Source organism: Apteryx rowi, unplaced genomic scaffold, assembly GCF_003343035.1.
Source record: "Apteryx rowi isolate R43461 unplaced genomic scaffold, aptRow1 scaffold_301, whole genome shotgun sequence".
In the NCBI taxonomy this organism is placed as follows: Eukaryota; Metazoa; Chordata; class Aves; order Apterygiformes; family Apterygidae; genus Apteryx; species Apteryx rowi.
Window position 1 is genome coordinate 712,801 of NW_020449431.1, and position 19,077 is coordinate 731,877.

The 19,077-nt window shown below is 38.6% G+C and overlaps 1 protein-coding gene across 1 annotated transcript in view; it reads left to right on the top strand.

The window, feature by feature from the left end:
* LAMA2 (laminin subunit alpha 2) overlaps positions 1 to 17,286 on the top strand; it is a 288,465-nt gene extending 271,179 nt beyond the window's left edge. Inside the window, exons 58-64 of the mRNA XM_026070008.1 lie at positions 4,098 to 4,210; positions 5,897 to 6,086; positions 8,594 to 8,749; positions 12,258 to 12,411; positions 12,777 to 12,907; positions 14,243 to 14,465; positions 17,129 to 17,286. Coding sequence (XP_025925793.1) covers positions 4,098 to 4,210; positions 5,897 to 6,086; positions 8,594 to 8,749; positions 12,258 to 12,411; positions 12,777 to 12,907; positions 14,243 to 14,465; positions 17,129 to 17,286 — 1,125 coding nt within the window. The remainder of the gene's footprint in view (positions 1 to 4,097; positions 4,211 to 5,896; positions 6,087 to 8,593; positions 8,750 to 12,257; positions 12,412 to 12,776; positions 12,908 to 14,242; positions 14,466 to 17,128) is intronic.
* Positions 17,287 to 19,077: the final 1,791 nt, after the last annotated feature.

Genomic DNA, 19,077 nt, shown 5'->3' on the forward strand with positions numbered 1-19,077 from the left:
TAATTAGAATATATTCTAACTTTAATAATTAAAGGCAATTTTAAGAAGTAGACAACTGGAATACTTAACTTCTCTTTTTACATATATAAAATACAAAAGAGTCAGTAATTTTGATGGTGGCTCCCAGATTGTCTTCCTCCTAAGATCTTTCAACCATTTTGGGAAGAGCTTCCACACTAGGTGAAAGTCAGGTTTAACCTTCATTCCCATTTCACACCTCTTCACTGCCACAGCTTTACAGAACAGTGATTTTCAGTGAGTCAGCTGGCTGTGAGTCTGTCTGCTAGGGACAAAAGAATCTGAATTCACTGCATCCTTCGTTACCTGACTTGTTTTTAGAATTCGCAGCTGGTTTTCCTTGAACACAGGTAGGATTTATAGCAATGTTTTCTTACAAAAAAGGGGTACAAAAATTAGGCCAAAAAACTCTACTCAGAAAAGTTACGTTTGAAGTTTATGACCAATTTACTGGCCAGGTACATATGGCATAGCTTTACCCTGCAGGGCTGAAGTCTGCACAGTGCACGTAGCTGTCTGTGTAGCTGGCAAAGGGAACCTGGGGCACAAGACGGGCAAGCTCCACCGTAGTTATCACCTAGCCCTCAGCCTCAGAGTTGCAGCTTCATGCATCATCCCTGCCATGAGCTGGGGCAGCATTTTCGAGTAATTCCCACAAGGTGGAGTAGTTGTAACATGAGGGCTCTGATGCGTGTTTCCGTTCGGAGTTAAAAATAAGGAAATTGGCAGTGCAGTAATGCTATCATACAAAGATAAGGAACCAGGCAACACCAAGGTAACGGGGTAAATCCAGTCTTAACTCTCACTGTGGTGAAAGAGCGCAGTCAGGCTATCAGATATTGTCCCTTGATCATGCGTTATCAAAAAAGAAAAAAAAGCCAGAGAGAAGTGTGCACTAAGGCTCTAAGCGCTAACTTTTAAATGGCAAAATCAAGAGAAACAGTCACTCGTTAATACCAGAAATAAGTCCTATTGTAAGTAGATGTTTTATATATCAGATATCTAGAGCCATGATAACTTGAAACAGGTGTTTAAAATAGAAATCTGAATAAAACAGCATTCTTCCACTTTCTCTCTTGGAAAATAAAAGGTTTTTTTGTATTCTGCAGACTTGAAAGTACTTCAAATAAGGCAAGCTTTTTGATATTTTTTATGTTAATCTAAATTTTCCCAAGTATTTTTCTGGAACGTTGCAACAAAATGAATAACCATGGTTTAATAATGAGGTAGCACTCACCATATGACAATTAGCTATACAGAAACCCATTGTGGAAAGACTGTATCTGGTAAATATAAAGCAGAAAAGAATTGTTTCCACATAGAAGGCTTAAGTAAGGTATATGCTCTGTTTAAGGCCTTTTAGGACATGTTTTAGGTCTCTGTTACCCATCTGCATGGGGGAGGCTTAATCCCAAATGAAGAGACTATCTTCTACTAAGGGCAAGACAAGCTCTAGGAGTAGGGTAGTTGGGAAATACAGTGGTCACCAGTCTGCCGCTGCTGCCTGCTACAAGTGCTAAAATGTTTCTTACCAGAGACCAGTGCTTGGGTAACTGCTGCTTCTGCCTCATGTTATTTACTGCTTCTCAGGATTCGCTTGCCACTGAAATGAAGAGCGCCAGCATTACATCTGCATTTGGCTCCATGACGGTATCTTCCAACATTTTCCCACACATTCCTTAGTTGTTTTATTAACACTACTGGATGAGCTGTGGTGCTGTTATTTCAGTGGTGCTCCCTTTTTTTTTCCCCTTAATAAATTGCTTGCTTTGTGATTGCTAATACAACATTGTGTGTAGAGAATGTGTGACACAGTCCACCAGCACGCTCTTCTGTTTGTCATTGCCACTGTGATACGCACATAGTTTTTAACCAGTCAAGTCCTTGACACCTGAAAAGGCTGAGATAAAGTGGCTAGTTCAAGAGTTCAGTCTTGAGGCTCTAAGGTAATATGGGAGATTATTAAACAGTTTAAATGTAGGACACCTTAAGGTCATTAAAGAAAAACAGAGCCAAGAAGCTTTAGGCTGATAATCCATGCTTAGTTCACATGCTTGTGAAGGCTGTAGAGCTGGCTGTCCTTAGCTAAAATGAAAGCAGAGACAGGCTTGTGAATAGAGCCTGGAATTTTTTTAAGAGTGCACCATTATGTTTTTTTTTTTTCTTTTGCCAACATTTCCACATCATCCCAGTGTGTGTTCAGTATTATTGATCAGTATTTATCAGCAAATCATTAGCGTGTGCTTGCTGTGATTCCAACCATCACTGGTCTGCCTGGCACTTTCCCCCATGCCTTGCCCTTACAGTCCCCCAGCTGGCATGAAAAAACACTACAGTGTTTGCTGATGCTGGGGGCAGCTAAGGCATCAGGGTCAGGCCTTTTACTAACCTAAACCAGCCTGGGAGTCAATTTAATGCCAGTGTGTATCCTCTTACCATGGAACGGTGTGCCACAAGAAAGGATGTGTTTGTGTATTTTTCATTCCTTGCTGTTGTTCCAGTACCAGCACCAGTAGTTAGTCCCGATCTCCAAATCTAAGCAAGCTGAAATGCTATTGAAGATGTTAAACTTCCAGATAAAGTTGTAAAGCTTAAAATAATTGGAAACTTTTTATTCAGCATTATGGGATAAGATTGGTTTTTTTAATCCATTTGATGATCTCTGGAAGACTACTATCACACATTCATAACTTAGTTTGGTCCTGCTGAATTTTCCCCATTTTTTCCTTACATTTTTTTCTTAGTCACATATCAATGTGTATTTGTCATAATGCATGTTCTACTCTGTCATATTCAAAAGAGAGTATTCTTTGTGGAAAACTAATTCCTTATACTGTTGTGAAGATTTGTGATGTGTGAAAAAAAATATGACACTACTGAAAAACTGAGTGAGAGGCAAAAAGAAATTTCCTCTTTGCAGTTGAAATCTCAGTGCCTGATGATTCACTCATGACATTTTCAAAATGTTTCACAGAAAGAGCTCTTTGTAAGCAAAGCGCCGCACCTTGTGCTTTGCAGGTCCCTGCTGAGTCAGGGCTCAAATAAGAGACTGTCACCAATCCAAAACTGTATCAGCCACAGTCCTTTAAAAACAAGCTCGCAGCTATCAAAGTTTGGCTTTTTTCTGTGGTATTGTTGTCCTGATATTGTGCTGTGTTAGATCCTTTGAGCAGTTTCTTCAAAGTATTCTCAATGGGAGAAATTGAGAGGCAAAAGCTAGGTATGAATAGAAGCTGGTAATTACCATGGTCTCTTATGGCCCCTGGCATCCACATATAAAAGAGTTTTAGTGCCAGACATTAAAGGACATGGTCAAATTAAAGAGAGAAAATTATACTGGACAGAAGATGTTTTACCTTCCATTGTTTTTAAAGTATCACTTTAAGATTAATATAAATGAAACATCAGAGAGAGGGACGACTTTATTTCCCCAGCAGGTAACATTTACGCATTAGACAGCTCAAGGGGTTTAACAGTTGTTTCTTCTATAAATCAATTAGTCGGCTTCCCCTATTGTTTGTGGGGGCCTTCCTACAGTAACAGAGGCAACCACAGCACTTTGAACAAAGAATACAATTGTAAAACTATATGAAGTAGAACAGAGGACTCATTGACAGGTGCTGGAAGTGAAACTACTTTTAACTCATTATTTTTCAGTTGACTAGATTTCAAGTCAGCAGAATAGCATCCCTTTAAAATTTAAGTCTTGCTTCATTTCTGTTAGAGGGCATCCTAATGCGTAAAACTCAGAGTTATGTGAGCTAAGAGTAAACTAAGCTGCCTGGAAATCACTTAGGAATCTTGTAAACATCCACTGATGGCATGAAAGCAGCACTCTTCATATATTACTTGTACTTGCTTTTACAACCAGCTTTATGAGCTCTGCTTTTAAACTGAATTCCTGTTATACTGGTTTGTAACTTTAGCTAATGTGGTGAGACATCAACACACTGAAAAGTTGCAGGGCGAGTGTCTGTAATAGGTAGAATATTCAATTCCTCAGCAGTTGAAAGACTTCCAGCGTGTGCCCAGCTGAGATACAGAATATGAAGTTTGTATGATCAGTGTATATTTTGCAGGATTCTTGTGCTGCTGACACAGAACCAGCCATTTTGGAAGGTGGCAAGCAATTTGGTCTTTCAAGGAACAGCCACATTGCAGTTGCATTTGATGACACCAAAGTGAAAAACAGGTATATCATTTATTTCAATAGTAAGTTTTGGTGGAATAATGTCAGATAAAATGCCCTTTCCTTAAATATTCTCAAAAGCTTCGCCCCCAAATTATGGGCCTAATCTGAAGATCATGTCCTGTGTCTAATTCATGTCATTAAGTGAACATCAATAGCATTTAGGCATGAAATCTAGGCAAGTCCACCTCAGTAGCTCTCGCAAACACAGTTTACCTCTTTGTTTGCAAAGGCTCAGATACATACAAATCCCAGTCTGACTTACTTAAAGAAAAACAAATGGAAGAATGTGTAACCAGTTCATACAGCTGAGTTAATACAACTGAGCTGCTTTTTAGAAGGAAGTTTCTTGGTTCAGTAACTAGATAACTTCATGTAATAAGCAAACTTTCTTCCTCTTTATTCTGATAGTTAAAATCAAACTTGAAGAATTACCAGGAGAAATGACAATTGTCCTCCTAAAGTATAACTATATATACATACACACATAGACATGCAAAGGAATTCCAAGAGCTGCTTCTAAAATTATAGCTGTTTCCAACGGCTTTGTGAAGCAATAACTTGTTAATTGTTCATTTTTGCTGTGAACGCACATGATCATTAACAAATGTGCCATATCACACCAGTGAATATTTTTGCAGCCTTACTAATTTACAAGTCCATCATCTTCCCACTTATTTTACCTACGAAATTGCCATACTGCATATTTTCATTTATATTCGTTTTAGAAAAGTAGGAAAATCATCAAAATAAATATATAATCCCACAGTCCTTGCATGTTTTATTTTCAAATAAGAGTCAAGGCCTGACTGTTCTCATGAAATGATTTTTTGTGTTTATGTTATCAACTACTTTCAGGAGCTTACTTGGTAGCTCAACTTGGGCTATGCTTCTGATCTGCTGCCACAATAACCTTAGCATCCACATAATCTGAATCACATTCTGGGTTCTCCGATGTAAGAAAAACAGACCTACAAATGCAATAAATGCATCCCATGTGGGGAGGGGCATCACCCTCACTGTCAGCTGTTCTGCACTTGCCGGTGCTTATATGGGGTTGGCAGCTTCTGAAGGCTTGTCTGTAGGGGAGGGTTTTGATGTTACAGTTCTGTAAGAGGAGCCAGTGATCTTCACAAGACAGCAGCTCTCCTCAGACACATTCCCATTTTCTATTGGGAGAAATCAGAACAAGAGTGTTTAATATCCTTACTGTAAAGTCTTCGCTGTCCATCTTTAAAAGTTTTGTAACCTGTCTTCAGGCAATACAACTCATTAGAAACTCAACATTTGCCAACTGTCACTACAGCTTTCTCCTCTTTGTAAGCATATGTGTGTGGATGACTGATAACGCCACTGGAGTTTTACAAATGCTGGGGTTTTTTGAGGTAGCAACTACAGCTGCAGTTGAGAATTATATCTAGAAATTCCATGCAGAAGTTGCACTTTTATATCTCCACAGTCAAGGGACTAATGAACACTTACATATTGGGGATCAGATATGTGTGAAATGCAATTTGCACATATCCAAATTATTTTTCTTAAACTTTGATAGACAAGTAAATTGGGCCACTAACTGTTATGTTAAGTTTTGTTAAAGGAATATGAAAAGGTAAAGCAGATAAATTTGTCTACATCTGACTCTGAATATCTTTTCCTTTGTTTTTGTCATCTTGTTTGTTTGATTTTCAGACTTACAATTGAATTTGAAGTCCGAACAATGGCTGATTCTGGCTTGCTCTTTTATATGGCCCGCATCAACCATGCTGATTTTGCTGCTGTTCAGATAAAGAATGGACTGCCTTACTTCACATATGATCTGGGCAGTGGAGACACCAACACAATGATACCCAACAAAATAAATGATGGCCAGTGGCACAAGGTATAATAGTCTATAATGCTAAATTACTTGCTGTAATGCTAAGAGAGATCTTTGTCTTGCTTTAAGATATTTGCAAGATGTAGTCTATACAAGCTAAACTTTTAACTAGGCACTTCGGTAGTCTGCAAAATTTGTGCTTTCAGATGCAGTGTTAAGTATATATTTTATACAGTACGTATTCTGCTAACAAAAAAGTTAGTGCTGGTCTTTGAAATATGTCCTTCAGGAAACATATATTTCTAGACGTATTTAGAATATGCCCCATGTGTAGTAAGGATCTGCAGAAAATGTTCCTTCTTGCCTAATATGACTCAGGTGAGCAACACCTCATCATGATTGGATACATAATCAGAAGAGTGTTAATTATGTTACTGTTCAGTTATAAAGCTAAGAACACAGAAAAAAATAATATTTAAGTAAATTTTCCCTGCATTATTAATTAAGTTCATTAGGGAATGAATAGGATATTCATAGATGTATTTGGCAGCGTCTTATGTGGCTTTATGAGAAAAAGCATTTATCAATATATAGAATGCCAGTGGCTTTTGGATGATAAGAGAAGAAATAATATCACAACCATGAAATATAGCATTTATTGGGCCAAGGGCAACAGATACACAGTATATTCATTAAGCACAATAAAAGCCCAAAGGTACCAATAATGAGAGAGAAGAAAAGAAAATGGATAACTATGTATTCAAGTTGTATGCTCTAAGAGGCATTAGATTTTAGACAGATGTTTGGATAGTCACCATCCACATCCCTGTCATCAAATGAGAAAAACTCTACTTGCATTTTCTATTATGCTTGAATCACTCTCATCACCCTCTTTGCAGACATCCTTAGTCCCTCTCTGCTTCACTTCCACCCTGTTCCATGGAAATTTTATTTTTATTGGATTTTTATTCAGAAACTTTTTGATGGTAACAGATTTCTAAATCAAGCTATTTCATCAGGGGAATAAAAAAATTTGTACTCATTATTTATCTGTTTAACATAATGCCTAGGAGCACTGACAGTGGACCAGGGCCCCTTTTTGCTAGACCCTCTACAGGTACAGAACAAAGATATGTTTTGCTCTTTTAGTCCAGTTTTCTTTATATTTGAAGAGCACTAACTGGAGCATATATTTCTTAACACAAGACTATGCTCTTTGAGCATGCAGCCTGGCAGTCTGTGAGAGATGGAGCCTTGCTAGAGATCCCGTTTTTGTAGGAGAGAATGGAGACAAATTGAGAAAGGCATAGTTCCCAAAAAGCACAAGAAAAATCCATTTTGGGATGGGGAAAAAAAAGACAACCTTTTCTAATAAAAGGCAACAGGTTTTGTTTTTAAGAAAGCAGGGGCTTTTCCTTAAAATAATCCTTTTAAGGAGAACTTTTTCTCCATTTGAAGTGGCTTAGGTAGAAATGTATCCATCAGGCCTATAGAAGCTACAGCACTGGTAAAGCTTTCCTGCCAGGCTTCACTGCTGTGCCACACCATGCTGCTGGGCTTCATCACAGCTCTTCTCTCTTTAAGTAAGTCCTGTGTAAGTGTCCATTCCCAATTCCTTTCTCACTCACCAAATACCTCCTTCTGCCCAGGTTAACTGTCCATCTCGAATTTACAGTTGTGTATAAACACCAACTTCAGTTCCTTGCCTCCAAACTACCCCGTCAATATTCAGTAACTCCTGTTTCATGACAGATGTGCTGCTACATTGAAAGAAGAGCAGCCATGTTAAAGAAAAGCCAAATAAAATGCTGTTTCTCTCTTTCTGCTACTTTGATGAGCTAACTACTATGCTGTTTTAAAATTTGCTAGTATGCATGTTGTATTTTATATTTAATCCTTTTTATATACAGACCATTACTATATTGATCTGTAGAGATTTCAGTGAAACTCTTTGGAGAGAAATTGGCCTACAGTTGTTAAGAGGTAGAATTTCATCAACTTTTCAGCAATCACACTTCCTCTGTGTGCTTCACAGCCCATTTGTCTGAACAGAAGCCTTACGAATACAGTTGGTAATATATTTATTCTAGCCTGAACTATGATCTGAGGCACGTCCAAACTAGTGGAATCATAAACTCAGTATCGTCTGTAAACATGTGCTGTAATAAAGCTTTGTAACAGGTACCATTAACATTCAGGATTTACTATTCCTAGTACTTAAAATTATTATCTGAGTCTAGAAAAAACAAAGTTGTAGCATGCCTATGATAGTAATAACTGTGCTGTCAAAAGGAACCCCTAATCCTCTTAGTAACTCTAATAAATAATAGTCAGGATGCCTCCTGACATAGATCTAATTAAAAGGCAGTCATATGTTTGCACAGAAGCTTGCACAGGAGAGTTCTGTTCCAGAAACATTATCCATAGCTGCTACCACACCGCTACTGCTGATTGCTCCTACTACTTTCTCCTTTGTTGTTGCATAGTTTGGACTGTAAGGCTAGTCACAATCATCTGAAAACACTTTGTTATCAGAAAACTGTCTGTATTACATTTGTGTTTCTTTTTAGATAAAAATATTTCGAACCAAGCAAGAAGGAAACCTTATAGTAGATGGTGTTTCAAACAGGACTGTTAGTCCCAAGAAGGCTGATATATTAGACGTTGTAGGAATGCTGTATGTTGGAGGACTGCCAGTTAACTACACAACTAGAAGAATCGGTCCGGTAAGTTTAATTAAGCTATCCCACACTGCTTAAGTATGTCTGGATCAGTACCACTGTCTTTCCAGTTCTGGTTTGTTTCACCTGCCCCACCCCTCCCCACCCAAATACTCAAGCATACTGATAAAATGCAGCTTACTGAAGGTATACAAAATTCCTTCAGTATATGCATCTGACTCAGAGCCCAGTAAAAAGAACTGGAAATAGTAAACAGTTACTGTTATGGAAAAGTGGAAAGATCCATACACTTGTATGCACTGCAGTCCCTGCACAACTAGAAAGGATAAGGTCCTAAATTCTACTTGCCTTTTCTCTGGGCTGTAATTCACCTAGCAATAAGTGGTAAGGAACTGTGAACTTTCCTAAAAGAAACAGGAGAAGCCAAAATTATGCTGGACAAAGTACCCAGTAGTACTGCTGCTTACTGTAGTAATCGGCTTGTGTTGTTATTGCCAAACTAGGAGAGAATTCATTTTCAAGTAAGAACATGAAAACTGTGCTGTCCTCTTTCTAGTTCCAAATCAAATGTGTATACATGAATTTATCATTGAGTCACTTTAAATTGTTAGGCCTTCTGAATGCCAAGCTTCCATGATGACTAGAAAGATCTCTTGGCAAATGGAGAACCCCAAGAGATCAATACCTTTTTGGCCTAAACTCTGTGGGATTAAATAGGAACACTGTGTCCCCTCATCCAGGCCATTTACTGCAACAATCTAGAGAACTCCATGTCAGTCATCTCTCTTTTCTGCTGCTCCCCTCTTCCACCAAAGACATGCCAGTATCAGAAATTAGAGAAAAACTCTTCCCTGCATTACTTTTCTCTCTGGATAGAGGGTTTTTTTTAAGTCAGAAAGTCAGAACCTGAGTCAGCTTCATTATAGCAAACAAGTTGGGCATATTGTGCAGCATAAGAGTGGACAAAAAGATGGATTATAAGCAGCAACTATGTCTAGGCTCATTCTGCAGGGTTATACAGAATGAGTAAGGAGGAGGCAAAATTACACATCCTGGCAAGAAATCCAGACTCTCAAAGAAACTGCATGTGAGTAAATACCATTCTAGTAAGATTATTACAGAATGGCAAATACCATTCTATAGACAGGCAAGAGTCAACCAATTAGAATTGACAAAATAAATACAATAAAGGAATTCCTAGATTCTTGTTAAACAAGTCATTATAATAACTTTAGGACAGAGAACGAAAAGGAAGAGTAGCTGTTCTAAACCCGAGAGTCAGTATTCCACTAAGGAAAACTGACCAATAAGATCAGACTACTTAGCAAATTTTGGACTGTGCTGAAAGACCCAACTGAGACAAATCTACTGATTTACCAAAACAGCTCTGAGGCACTGAACACAAAGAAATATTTAACTACCCATAACAAATAAGTCCTAATACTATCAAACTATACTCTTTGAAATACAGCTGCAATTAACAAATATTAATCTAAGGAGATATAGGTGACACCAGATTCTTACCTATTGCTCCCTGCCAGAAGCAATAGAGGCAACCCCTGGAGACAAATGGCTCAGTCTGGGAGTAACAGTCCAGTTAGATTCTGACAGTCTTTTATGCTTTGGGATTTAAATGAAGCTGCAATGTCAAACATCATTCACAGAAGGTAAAAAGCAGTGCTTACCTTTCAATCATTCTCAGTAAAATATATTACATGATGTATTAATAGAATGTTCTGCTGTAGGCTGCTGTAAAGTCTCTGAAGCAAAATAAGTTGAAAGCATGTATTATCTGAGTTAGGCCTTTCTACTAAACACACATCAACCTTTTTTAGACACTAATACGTAACAGTACGTGGGCTGGCTTTCTGTTCAGTGCAGAAGAGTGTGATACCTACTTGTTTGGCTTCAGCAGATTTCACATTTTAGGCACTCGAAACTCCACTTTCTGCAAAAGATTTTATATATCATATTATCATGCTAAAGTATAACCAGTCTTGCCTTTCTGTAGGGAAAGTGAGATTTTAAAGTTAGAGCATCTTATCAGAGTTGTTTAAAATCTTGCATTTCTGTGATTTATTCTCACAGTAAAGTTAGCAAGATTCAATTTTTTGGTACCGAAACTTGTCGATTTGGAGATGTTTTTCATTTAGAAATTAGAAAAAAGGTCTATTTATGAAGAACCTGACAGAAACCATTGCTCAGACCAGAAATGAATTTATTCAGTGATATTTTAAAGTTCTCATGAGAACTTTGTATTGGTCTTTTTAAAAGCATTATGCTACACTGCCACAGTATATGCAGCTTTGATTTATTAGGAAAGTGATTTTTTTTAAGTGAAAGTTTTGGAAATTCTCACAAATCAGTAGTCAGGAATCTTAATAGAGGAGGTGGTGTGCATAGTCAAAACTTCCCTCTTCTGCAGATGCACCTTTTTCCTGCCTGCATTTGTAAGTATTTCTACACTGTATTTTGTGTGTTGTTTCTTATTTTTCCCCTGCCACATTGCTTATGAGTATGTCTTCCTTTTCTTCTTCACAGTATTTATTTATCATTTTCCTCTCCCCCCCTATTATCAGGGATAAGCATTCCTGACTAAGTCACATACCAAAGCCTTCATGTCAAGCTGAGAACCAAAATACAGCTTCTGCATACCTCAGAGAGAAAAAGGAGGGCAAGCTCAGGAGTGGTTCCCAAGGCAGGGATGCTTTCAAAGGTGCCCTGGGATGCACTCATCATGCAGCTGAGCCCCAGGGCAAGCCAGCGGTGTCAGCCTGGGCAGCCTCTCACTCCTGCCCCAGGATTTCACTTACACCACCAGCTTAAGTACACACATGTTCATAGGCGCAGTAATGTGCTCCCAGCGCAGAAGCCAAACAAGAATTGTGGTTTGCTGTCCTGCCTGGCAGCCTCCATATGCCAAAGCACATTCCCTGCTTCTGCCAGTCTCTGTGGCCAGCAGAATAGCTATTTTGAATGTGATAAGTGGTCCTACATAAGGCTATGTGGAGGACCATGYAGAGCCAAAAACCTTTACTGTTTTTTTTATCAGGCATGTACCTACATTACCTCAGTCTTACCATGCAACATTAGGCCCACAGTAAAGTGATTAAAGCAAAACCCCCCCTAGAAAAATTACCAGCAACCCAGAGAACTATATCCAGTATCTTTGTCTACTAGCAAACCCCATAAGCTAGTCAATTAAAAAGGTAAAGTATGGGCCATTAAATTTCTGCTTTGCTGATGTAATTTGCTATGTTTCATTATGCAGTGTATTATTTTATGTCCCCTCCATTAAGCCAAATAGATGTGACTCAAATCACATCTCTGGAAAGTAATGTAATTCATCCTCAATGTGAAGGAGATTAGATTCCAATTACAATCAGATATTAAGGATTAGCCATGTAAAATTCAAGTCTTATTCAGCTCCATAAAGCCAGCAGATTTATAAGCAGAGGAAAGGTACTTTTTGATGACATAATTTAGGCCCTTCTTATGAGCACTTACGCTTGCTTTGCACAGTAAAACTTTTTGTTTGAAATATTGAATGCAGGTCACCTATAGCATTGTTGGTTGCATCAGAAGTTTTAAAATGACAGAATCACCTGTTGATCTGGATAATCCAACTTCTAGCTTCAGTGTTGGAAAATGCTTTGTCACTGCACAGAAGGGAACATACTTTGATGGAACAGGCTTTGCCAAAACAGGTAATGATGAACAGCAATTTTGCTGATAAGCACAGAACAAAGAAACAAGAGATGGTATTTTCAAAAACTTTCAGTGCTACCTAACTCCTATTGACTTCAATAGAAGCAAAGTGAGACCAATAGTTTGAAAATCCTACTTATCATGTTTATTATATTGCCTAATGATAGACTATATGGCTTTCTAGCAAGGTCTGAGTACACTAAGTACAGCCACTATAAGTGTTACTTACTTATGGGATTTCACAGGAAATGGATTCATTACTACTGCTATGTTACCTTGCATTACTGTCAACACACTTTGTGTAATTATTAGGAATAATGTATTAAATGCTGTTCTTCATTTTATTATATTTTTTTCTTCCAAGTTGGCRCATACAAAGTGGGAACAGACCTGCTAGTGGAATTTGAATTCCGTACAACGCAAATGAATGGTGTTCTTCTAGGAATTAGCAGCCAGAAAATGGATGGGCTTGGCATTGAACTAGTAGATGGAAAAGTGAGTAACGAAGCATTTTTGGCTCTTTGTAGAGCTTGTTTTTAAAAACACAGTTTAAATGCTAGTTCACTGCCCCACTCTCAAGATATCTTTGTCCATATCAGGGCTCTCCTATATGCAGCATTTGCCACTTTCCATAATCAAGAGGTTTTTATACTTTTACTAAGATTTTCTAAAAGACACTGTAATACTTGAGCTTCCTAAAACTACAGCATCAGGACTGAAATCAGTGAGAATATTCAAAGCTGTGAGAAAAGGCTTTGCTATTAATACTGCTAGTTTCTTGTGTGTATCTTATTTCAGAGTAGTCCATCACTATAAAGAGCTCTTTTTTTGGGGGGGGGGGCAAAAACTAAGACAAAAATGGAAAAAATGACAAACTCTACAACAATTTTATGTATTTCCACTAACATTTATCTGAGTGACATAACCCAGACCCCAGTGAGACTGGTGCAAGGGCACAGCAATCCATCCAAATGGAGTTTGCTATTAAATCGAAGCTTTAATTTAATCGAAGCTTTAAAATTGCATGAGCCAGCAATGTGCCCTTGTGGCCAAGCAGGCCAATGGGATCCTGGGGTGCATCAGGAAGAGTGTTGCCAGCAGGTCGAGGGAGGTGATTCTCCCCCTCTACTCAGCCCTGGKGAGGCCACATCTGGAGTACTGYGYCCAGTTCTGGGCTCCCCAGTACAAGAGGGATGTGGCACTACTGGAGCAAGTCCAGCGAAGGGCTACACAGATGATTAGGGGACTGGAGCATCTCTCTTATGAGGAAAGACTGAGAGAGCTGGGCCTGTTTAGCCTGGAGAAGAGAAGGCTGAGAGGAGATCTTATCAATGTGTACAAATATTTAAAGGGAGGGTGTCGAGAGGATGGGACCAGACTCTTTTCAGTGGTGCCCAGCAACAGGACACGAGGCAACGGGCACAAACTGAGACACAGAAAATTCCATCTGAACATGAGGAAAAACTTCTTCACTGTGAGGGTGACAGAGCACTGGAACAGTTTGCCCAGAGAGGTTGTGGAGTCTCCTTCTCTGGAGATATTCAAAACACGCCTGGACGCAATCCTGTGCAACGTGCTGCTTGAGCAGGGGGGTTGGACTAGATGATCTCCAGAGGTCCCTTCCAACCTCAACCATTCTGTGATTCTGTGATTTAGTGTGTGCAATCAACAGAGCATGTTGATTTTAAATTAAAAAAGACAAAGATATAATAAAAATAAGCAAATAATACACATTTATTTTAAATCCATACTTCTTTTTTATGGGGCTGGCTTACCAAACTATGCAGAACTGTTTTGAGAACTAGCTCATTTTCATGTCTTGGTTTTCAGGTGATGTTTCATGTTGACAATGGCGCAGGCCGATTTTCTGCTACCTATGAGCCTGATGCACCAGGCAGCTTGTGTGATGGACAGTGGCACAAGGTTCTTGCGAACAAGATCAAACACCATTTAGAGCTGACTGTAGATGGCAGCCAGGTGGACGGTAACAGCCCAAACAGAGCCTCGACCTCAGCAGACACTAATGATCCTGTCTTTGTTGGAGGATATCCTGGTGAGCATTCAACACGCAAATAACTCTTTACTCATGCCCTAGCAACACTGCCTTGATAATGTCTAAATGCAATTAGGCCTAATATGCTAAAGTTGATGAATAAGAATATCCAAGTTTGTAGCAGTTGGCATGGATGCTCATTTTTGCATCCAGCTGCATTTTGGAACAAGAGTATTGCAGCACCAAGGGGATCTCACACATCCCCTGCCCATTCTAAAATACAGATGCTGTCACAGGGGAACAGGGACTCTTTCTGACTCCTGTTCCCCCCCACACACACACACACACACAACCTCCCTCTTAAATCTTTCTTTTTTTATAACCAATGGTTAGAGCATTTGGCAAATTTTAATTTAACTGAAGAACATGTATGTACTTTTATGGCAGGCGGGGGGAGGCTGTGTGGGTAAATAAGCCTGTAAAATATGCATTGAGGAATGTGAACAACAGCTTGTACGGAGAGGTAAGAGAACATCTATTTATGATAAATGTCTTTACAGAGTGTCTTGAGTCTGGTGGGTTTTTTACAGAAAAAAACAAAATTTGCTACTCAGTATTCTGGGAGTCCTAGAGAGAACTTGTTTCTAGCAGAGGTGAATGAATAAGATCCAGCACTAGGCTGAACTCTGTAACTAGCTTCATCTTCCACTATACTGGTAATGAATACTGGTATCTATCTATTCATGGACAATCAACAGGCTTATCTAATAGCATGTTACTTTCTAAAATCACAGTTGAGATGTTTGTAAACATGGCCAATTTCACTGTATTTATAATAATGCGTTCCTCTATCTTGAGAACAAAAAAGCTAAACGTGTTTGCAATTTATGTCTGATAGTGCATACTGAGGTCAAAAGCAAAACTGCTTTGGGGTTAATTCCTAAATGATCCTCTTGAAGTTGTTTTTCCCCCATACTAATCTGTGTGATGCAGTACATCCAAGAAACCTTCAACTTTTTAAAAAATATTCTTGATACTGAGATACGAGAGAATTATACTTCAGTCACAGTGACTGTTGATAAGGAGTGACAACTTTGTGACAGAAGAAAAGAAACCCTCTCTGGCAGTATTTTTACAACCAAACAGGCTTTTAACATAGGAGTTAGTACTGAAGAAACACTGCAGATGGAGTTACTATCTTCTTCTGAACTGTATTTAGCAGAAAGAGGAACAAATTGAAGTAAAACTGCAGTCTGTACAAAACAAGCCTACACTTACATATGTTGAAGTGATACTCCTCTGTTGAGCCACAGCCACATGCCAAATTGTGAAATGGTTTAAAAAACTTACCATGGACATTTAACCATCTGACATTTGCCTTGCTGACTAGTCTAGCTCACCCAAGATTTGTTTTAACATTCCCAATACCTGAACAGCCACATATACCTGGCTGCTTTTTTTTTTTTTTTTTTTAATCAAACCATCAGAGAAATATTTTCATCTAGATTCTTCCCAACTATCCTTGCCTGAGACAGAGAACAGAAATGGGTCAGTCCAAGAGCTGTGACAGCTTTTCTATATATATATATATACAAATATCACAAATTTAAGTGCAGTATCAAGGGATCTTGTAAAATCAGTAAGGGTTATGTATTTTCCAGTCTACTTGAGGCATCGCCTGGCTTCATAAGCAGTGCAAAACAGTCGTAAACCAGCTAGAATTAGCTGGTGGCAAATTCCCTATGCAGAGAAACTTTCTGCCACCAGAAAGCAGGCAAGGATATCAATTCCTAGCTGTGCATACAGCCATTACCCATCTCCTGCTATCACCCTTCCTCGTGTAAGAAGGGACAGATGGGTTCAAGGTCAGAGGATGCACACGCTCCGTGAAACAGCGTGATGCTATGTCTAGTCAGTCCTCTATAGGTGTAAACGTCTTTGTGCAGCCCTTACTTGTATCAGTCATGTAGATTCGTACTGGAGTGCATGCCTGTAGCCACTTCTTCATTTGAAAGAGAACTGAAAAACAAGTTTGGCCATGAATTTCAGGCAGTGGAGAGAAAGACTTCCAGCTTCCCCATCAAATGAACCCTCACCTCTGCCCTCTGTTAGGACTAGAAGAATTCCCTCCTCCTTTAATGAATAAGATGTACTCAAATCCCTGGCTTTACCATCAGCAAGATTAATAAATATATAAAATTCARTGTTTGAAAATTCTCAAAACCATTCCTTAAATGACACCTGATGTCCATACTGAGTGACTGTCTCATGATGTTAGGGCTAAAGAGAACTGCATCCATTTTGGCCTTCTTTTGCTCTGTTATTCTGTGGCTAAATAGAGGAGCAGTTGGAGATTTGCAGATGAGTATGTACTCATCATACACCATTTGTAGGTAGCAAGCTGGCATTTGACTATTTTGCTTAATTTCCTATATCATGTAACTGACTTAGATGGTTTACAACAGCAGTTTAAATGTGTTCAGATTCTGCCACTGTCATGCTGGGAAAGGAGAAGGAAAGATGACTGTTATCACTAACTCAAGCATATATCACATTCAGTCATAATGTTTGTCACTTTTTGAATAAAGAAGATAAACAGCAAATAAAAACACAAGAAATATTCCTGGGGAAGTCTGTTCTTCTGCAAGAGTCTTGTAGAACAAACTTAAGTATCAGCTCAAACTTACATAATTCTTTTTGCCTTTTTTTCCCTCCTCTCTCAGATGGCCTGAACCAGTTTGGGCTGACCACTAACATCCGTTTTAAAGGATGTATTCGATTTCTGAAGCTCACCAAGGGTACTGCTAAACCTCAAGAGATTAACTTCAGCAAAGCTTTGGAGCTGACAGGCGTTCAACCGCTGTCATGCCCTGCAAACTAACATGGTATCCTTCAACTGATATGGGCCTGTTTGTATAAGCACCTCAGATTAAAAAAAACAAACTATATATACAGTACATTCATAATAAAATGTCTTTATGCAAGTATTTTAGTAGCGTCTGTGGTATATTCAAATGGCTATTTCAACGTACCTCCCAAAAAGAAGGTAAGTACTAATCCTTTTTCCCCCCCCTCGTTAAGTGAATAAAGCAATAAGGAACTCTTTCATAACTCTTTCCTTGTAGCTTGAAATGGAATGTTTCAGCATCCTCTTGATGAGCGAGACTATATATTATGCAGGAACTGATATATAGCATTTGTTTGTGTGCATGCACACCTCTGTCCTTCATTAAAAACAGGCATATTAACTTACTTCAGAAGAGTTTGCTATCATCATTGCCAAGAGCTTATAGAAAGTTTTTCTGATCATAATATCTCCCATGAAAATTTTGCTGAGAAAATTCTGAGTTTTATGTATTTTCTGTGGCTGTTGTCATGCTATGACCACGGAATCAAGTCCAGGGAAGGGAAATGTTTCTGCTCGCTCAGTTTGTTTGGTGTTAATGGGGAAAATAGATTGCACCTAAAATCCTTGATATACCRTTTGAACAGCACTGGATTTTAATGCAGTTTATGTTGTTTGGTGTTTGGAGATATAGTCTCTAACGGAAAGAGKAAAACCAGGTTCTACTCATTTATCTAGAGACATGGTTTTAAATGGTCCTTAGTGAAAATGTTTGATACTGCCCCCCATTACTACACATTATATAGAAGCTACACATAGCAAAATTCACAAGCAAAGTTTATAAAGGAAAAGCAAGAGCTGACACTGTTGCATTACAACAAGAATGCAGGTGAAGCAGGAGAACCCCAGAGCACATATCGTTATGCTCTTCTGTCCCTTTTTTAATCAAAACCTTAATGTAAAAGCAGCTTCAAAAGCTGAGCTGTAATATTTCTGCTAATGCTCTCAGTAATCTGTGAGGAATTTTGAATGCAGAAGCCAGCTCAGATCTTCAAAAAAAAAAAAATTTGCTCTGTAGATAGCTGGTTCTCAGGTCCTCACTAAAATGCCAAATCCCAGTGATTTTCCTCAGTGCTTGATATATTTTAGCTGGCGATTTCATAGCCCTCCTAAGTGGAGATTATCTTTTCTATGGATTCTCTTTTTTCCGTAATTGCTAGACTCTGCCTTTGCAAAGGTTATCCTTGGACATGCAGAGAACATACAGTACAAATGTAAAAACTACATCCCCAATAACAACACATAAAAAAACCTAGCAGCCTACATTCAGCAGTAAAGTAGCAAAACCATGTGATTAACAGGAAAGTGATTTTTTTTTCCCCCCAAGTGAGCCTTGAATACRCTTTTTCAGAATTTCTGATATGACTGGAAAAAAGGATACCCACACAATCTGTCCTGCCAGAGAGTGCTCCTGCAGGATGCCTTTGTTTTTTTATAAACAGGCTCTTTGGCATACATTTTTTCCTCCAAGCTACCAAGGAAAAAACCTTACATGGGAAAACTACATTAAAAACATGGTAATAAATATATATATTGTCATTATTAATGATTTGGAGATTCTAACATTCATCAGAGACACCTGAAGAAAAACAGCTAGCTCCTCTGAGGCACTGAAGTAATTGACTTTATCAAATATTCTAGTTTTCACTTGGAACTATCGTCTTTAATGTTAACAAACAGTTAATGGAGCGCAATGTTACGCACATTCAAAGTAGTAAGAATTAATAAAGCATGCAAATATAGTGTCTCACCTTTTCCAAGTGTGAC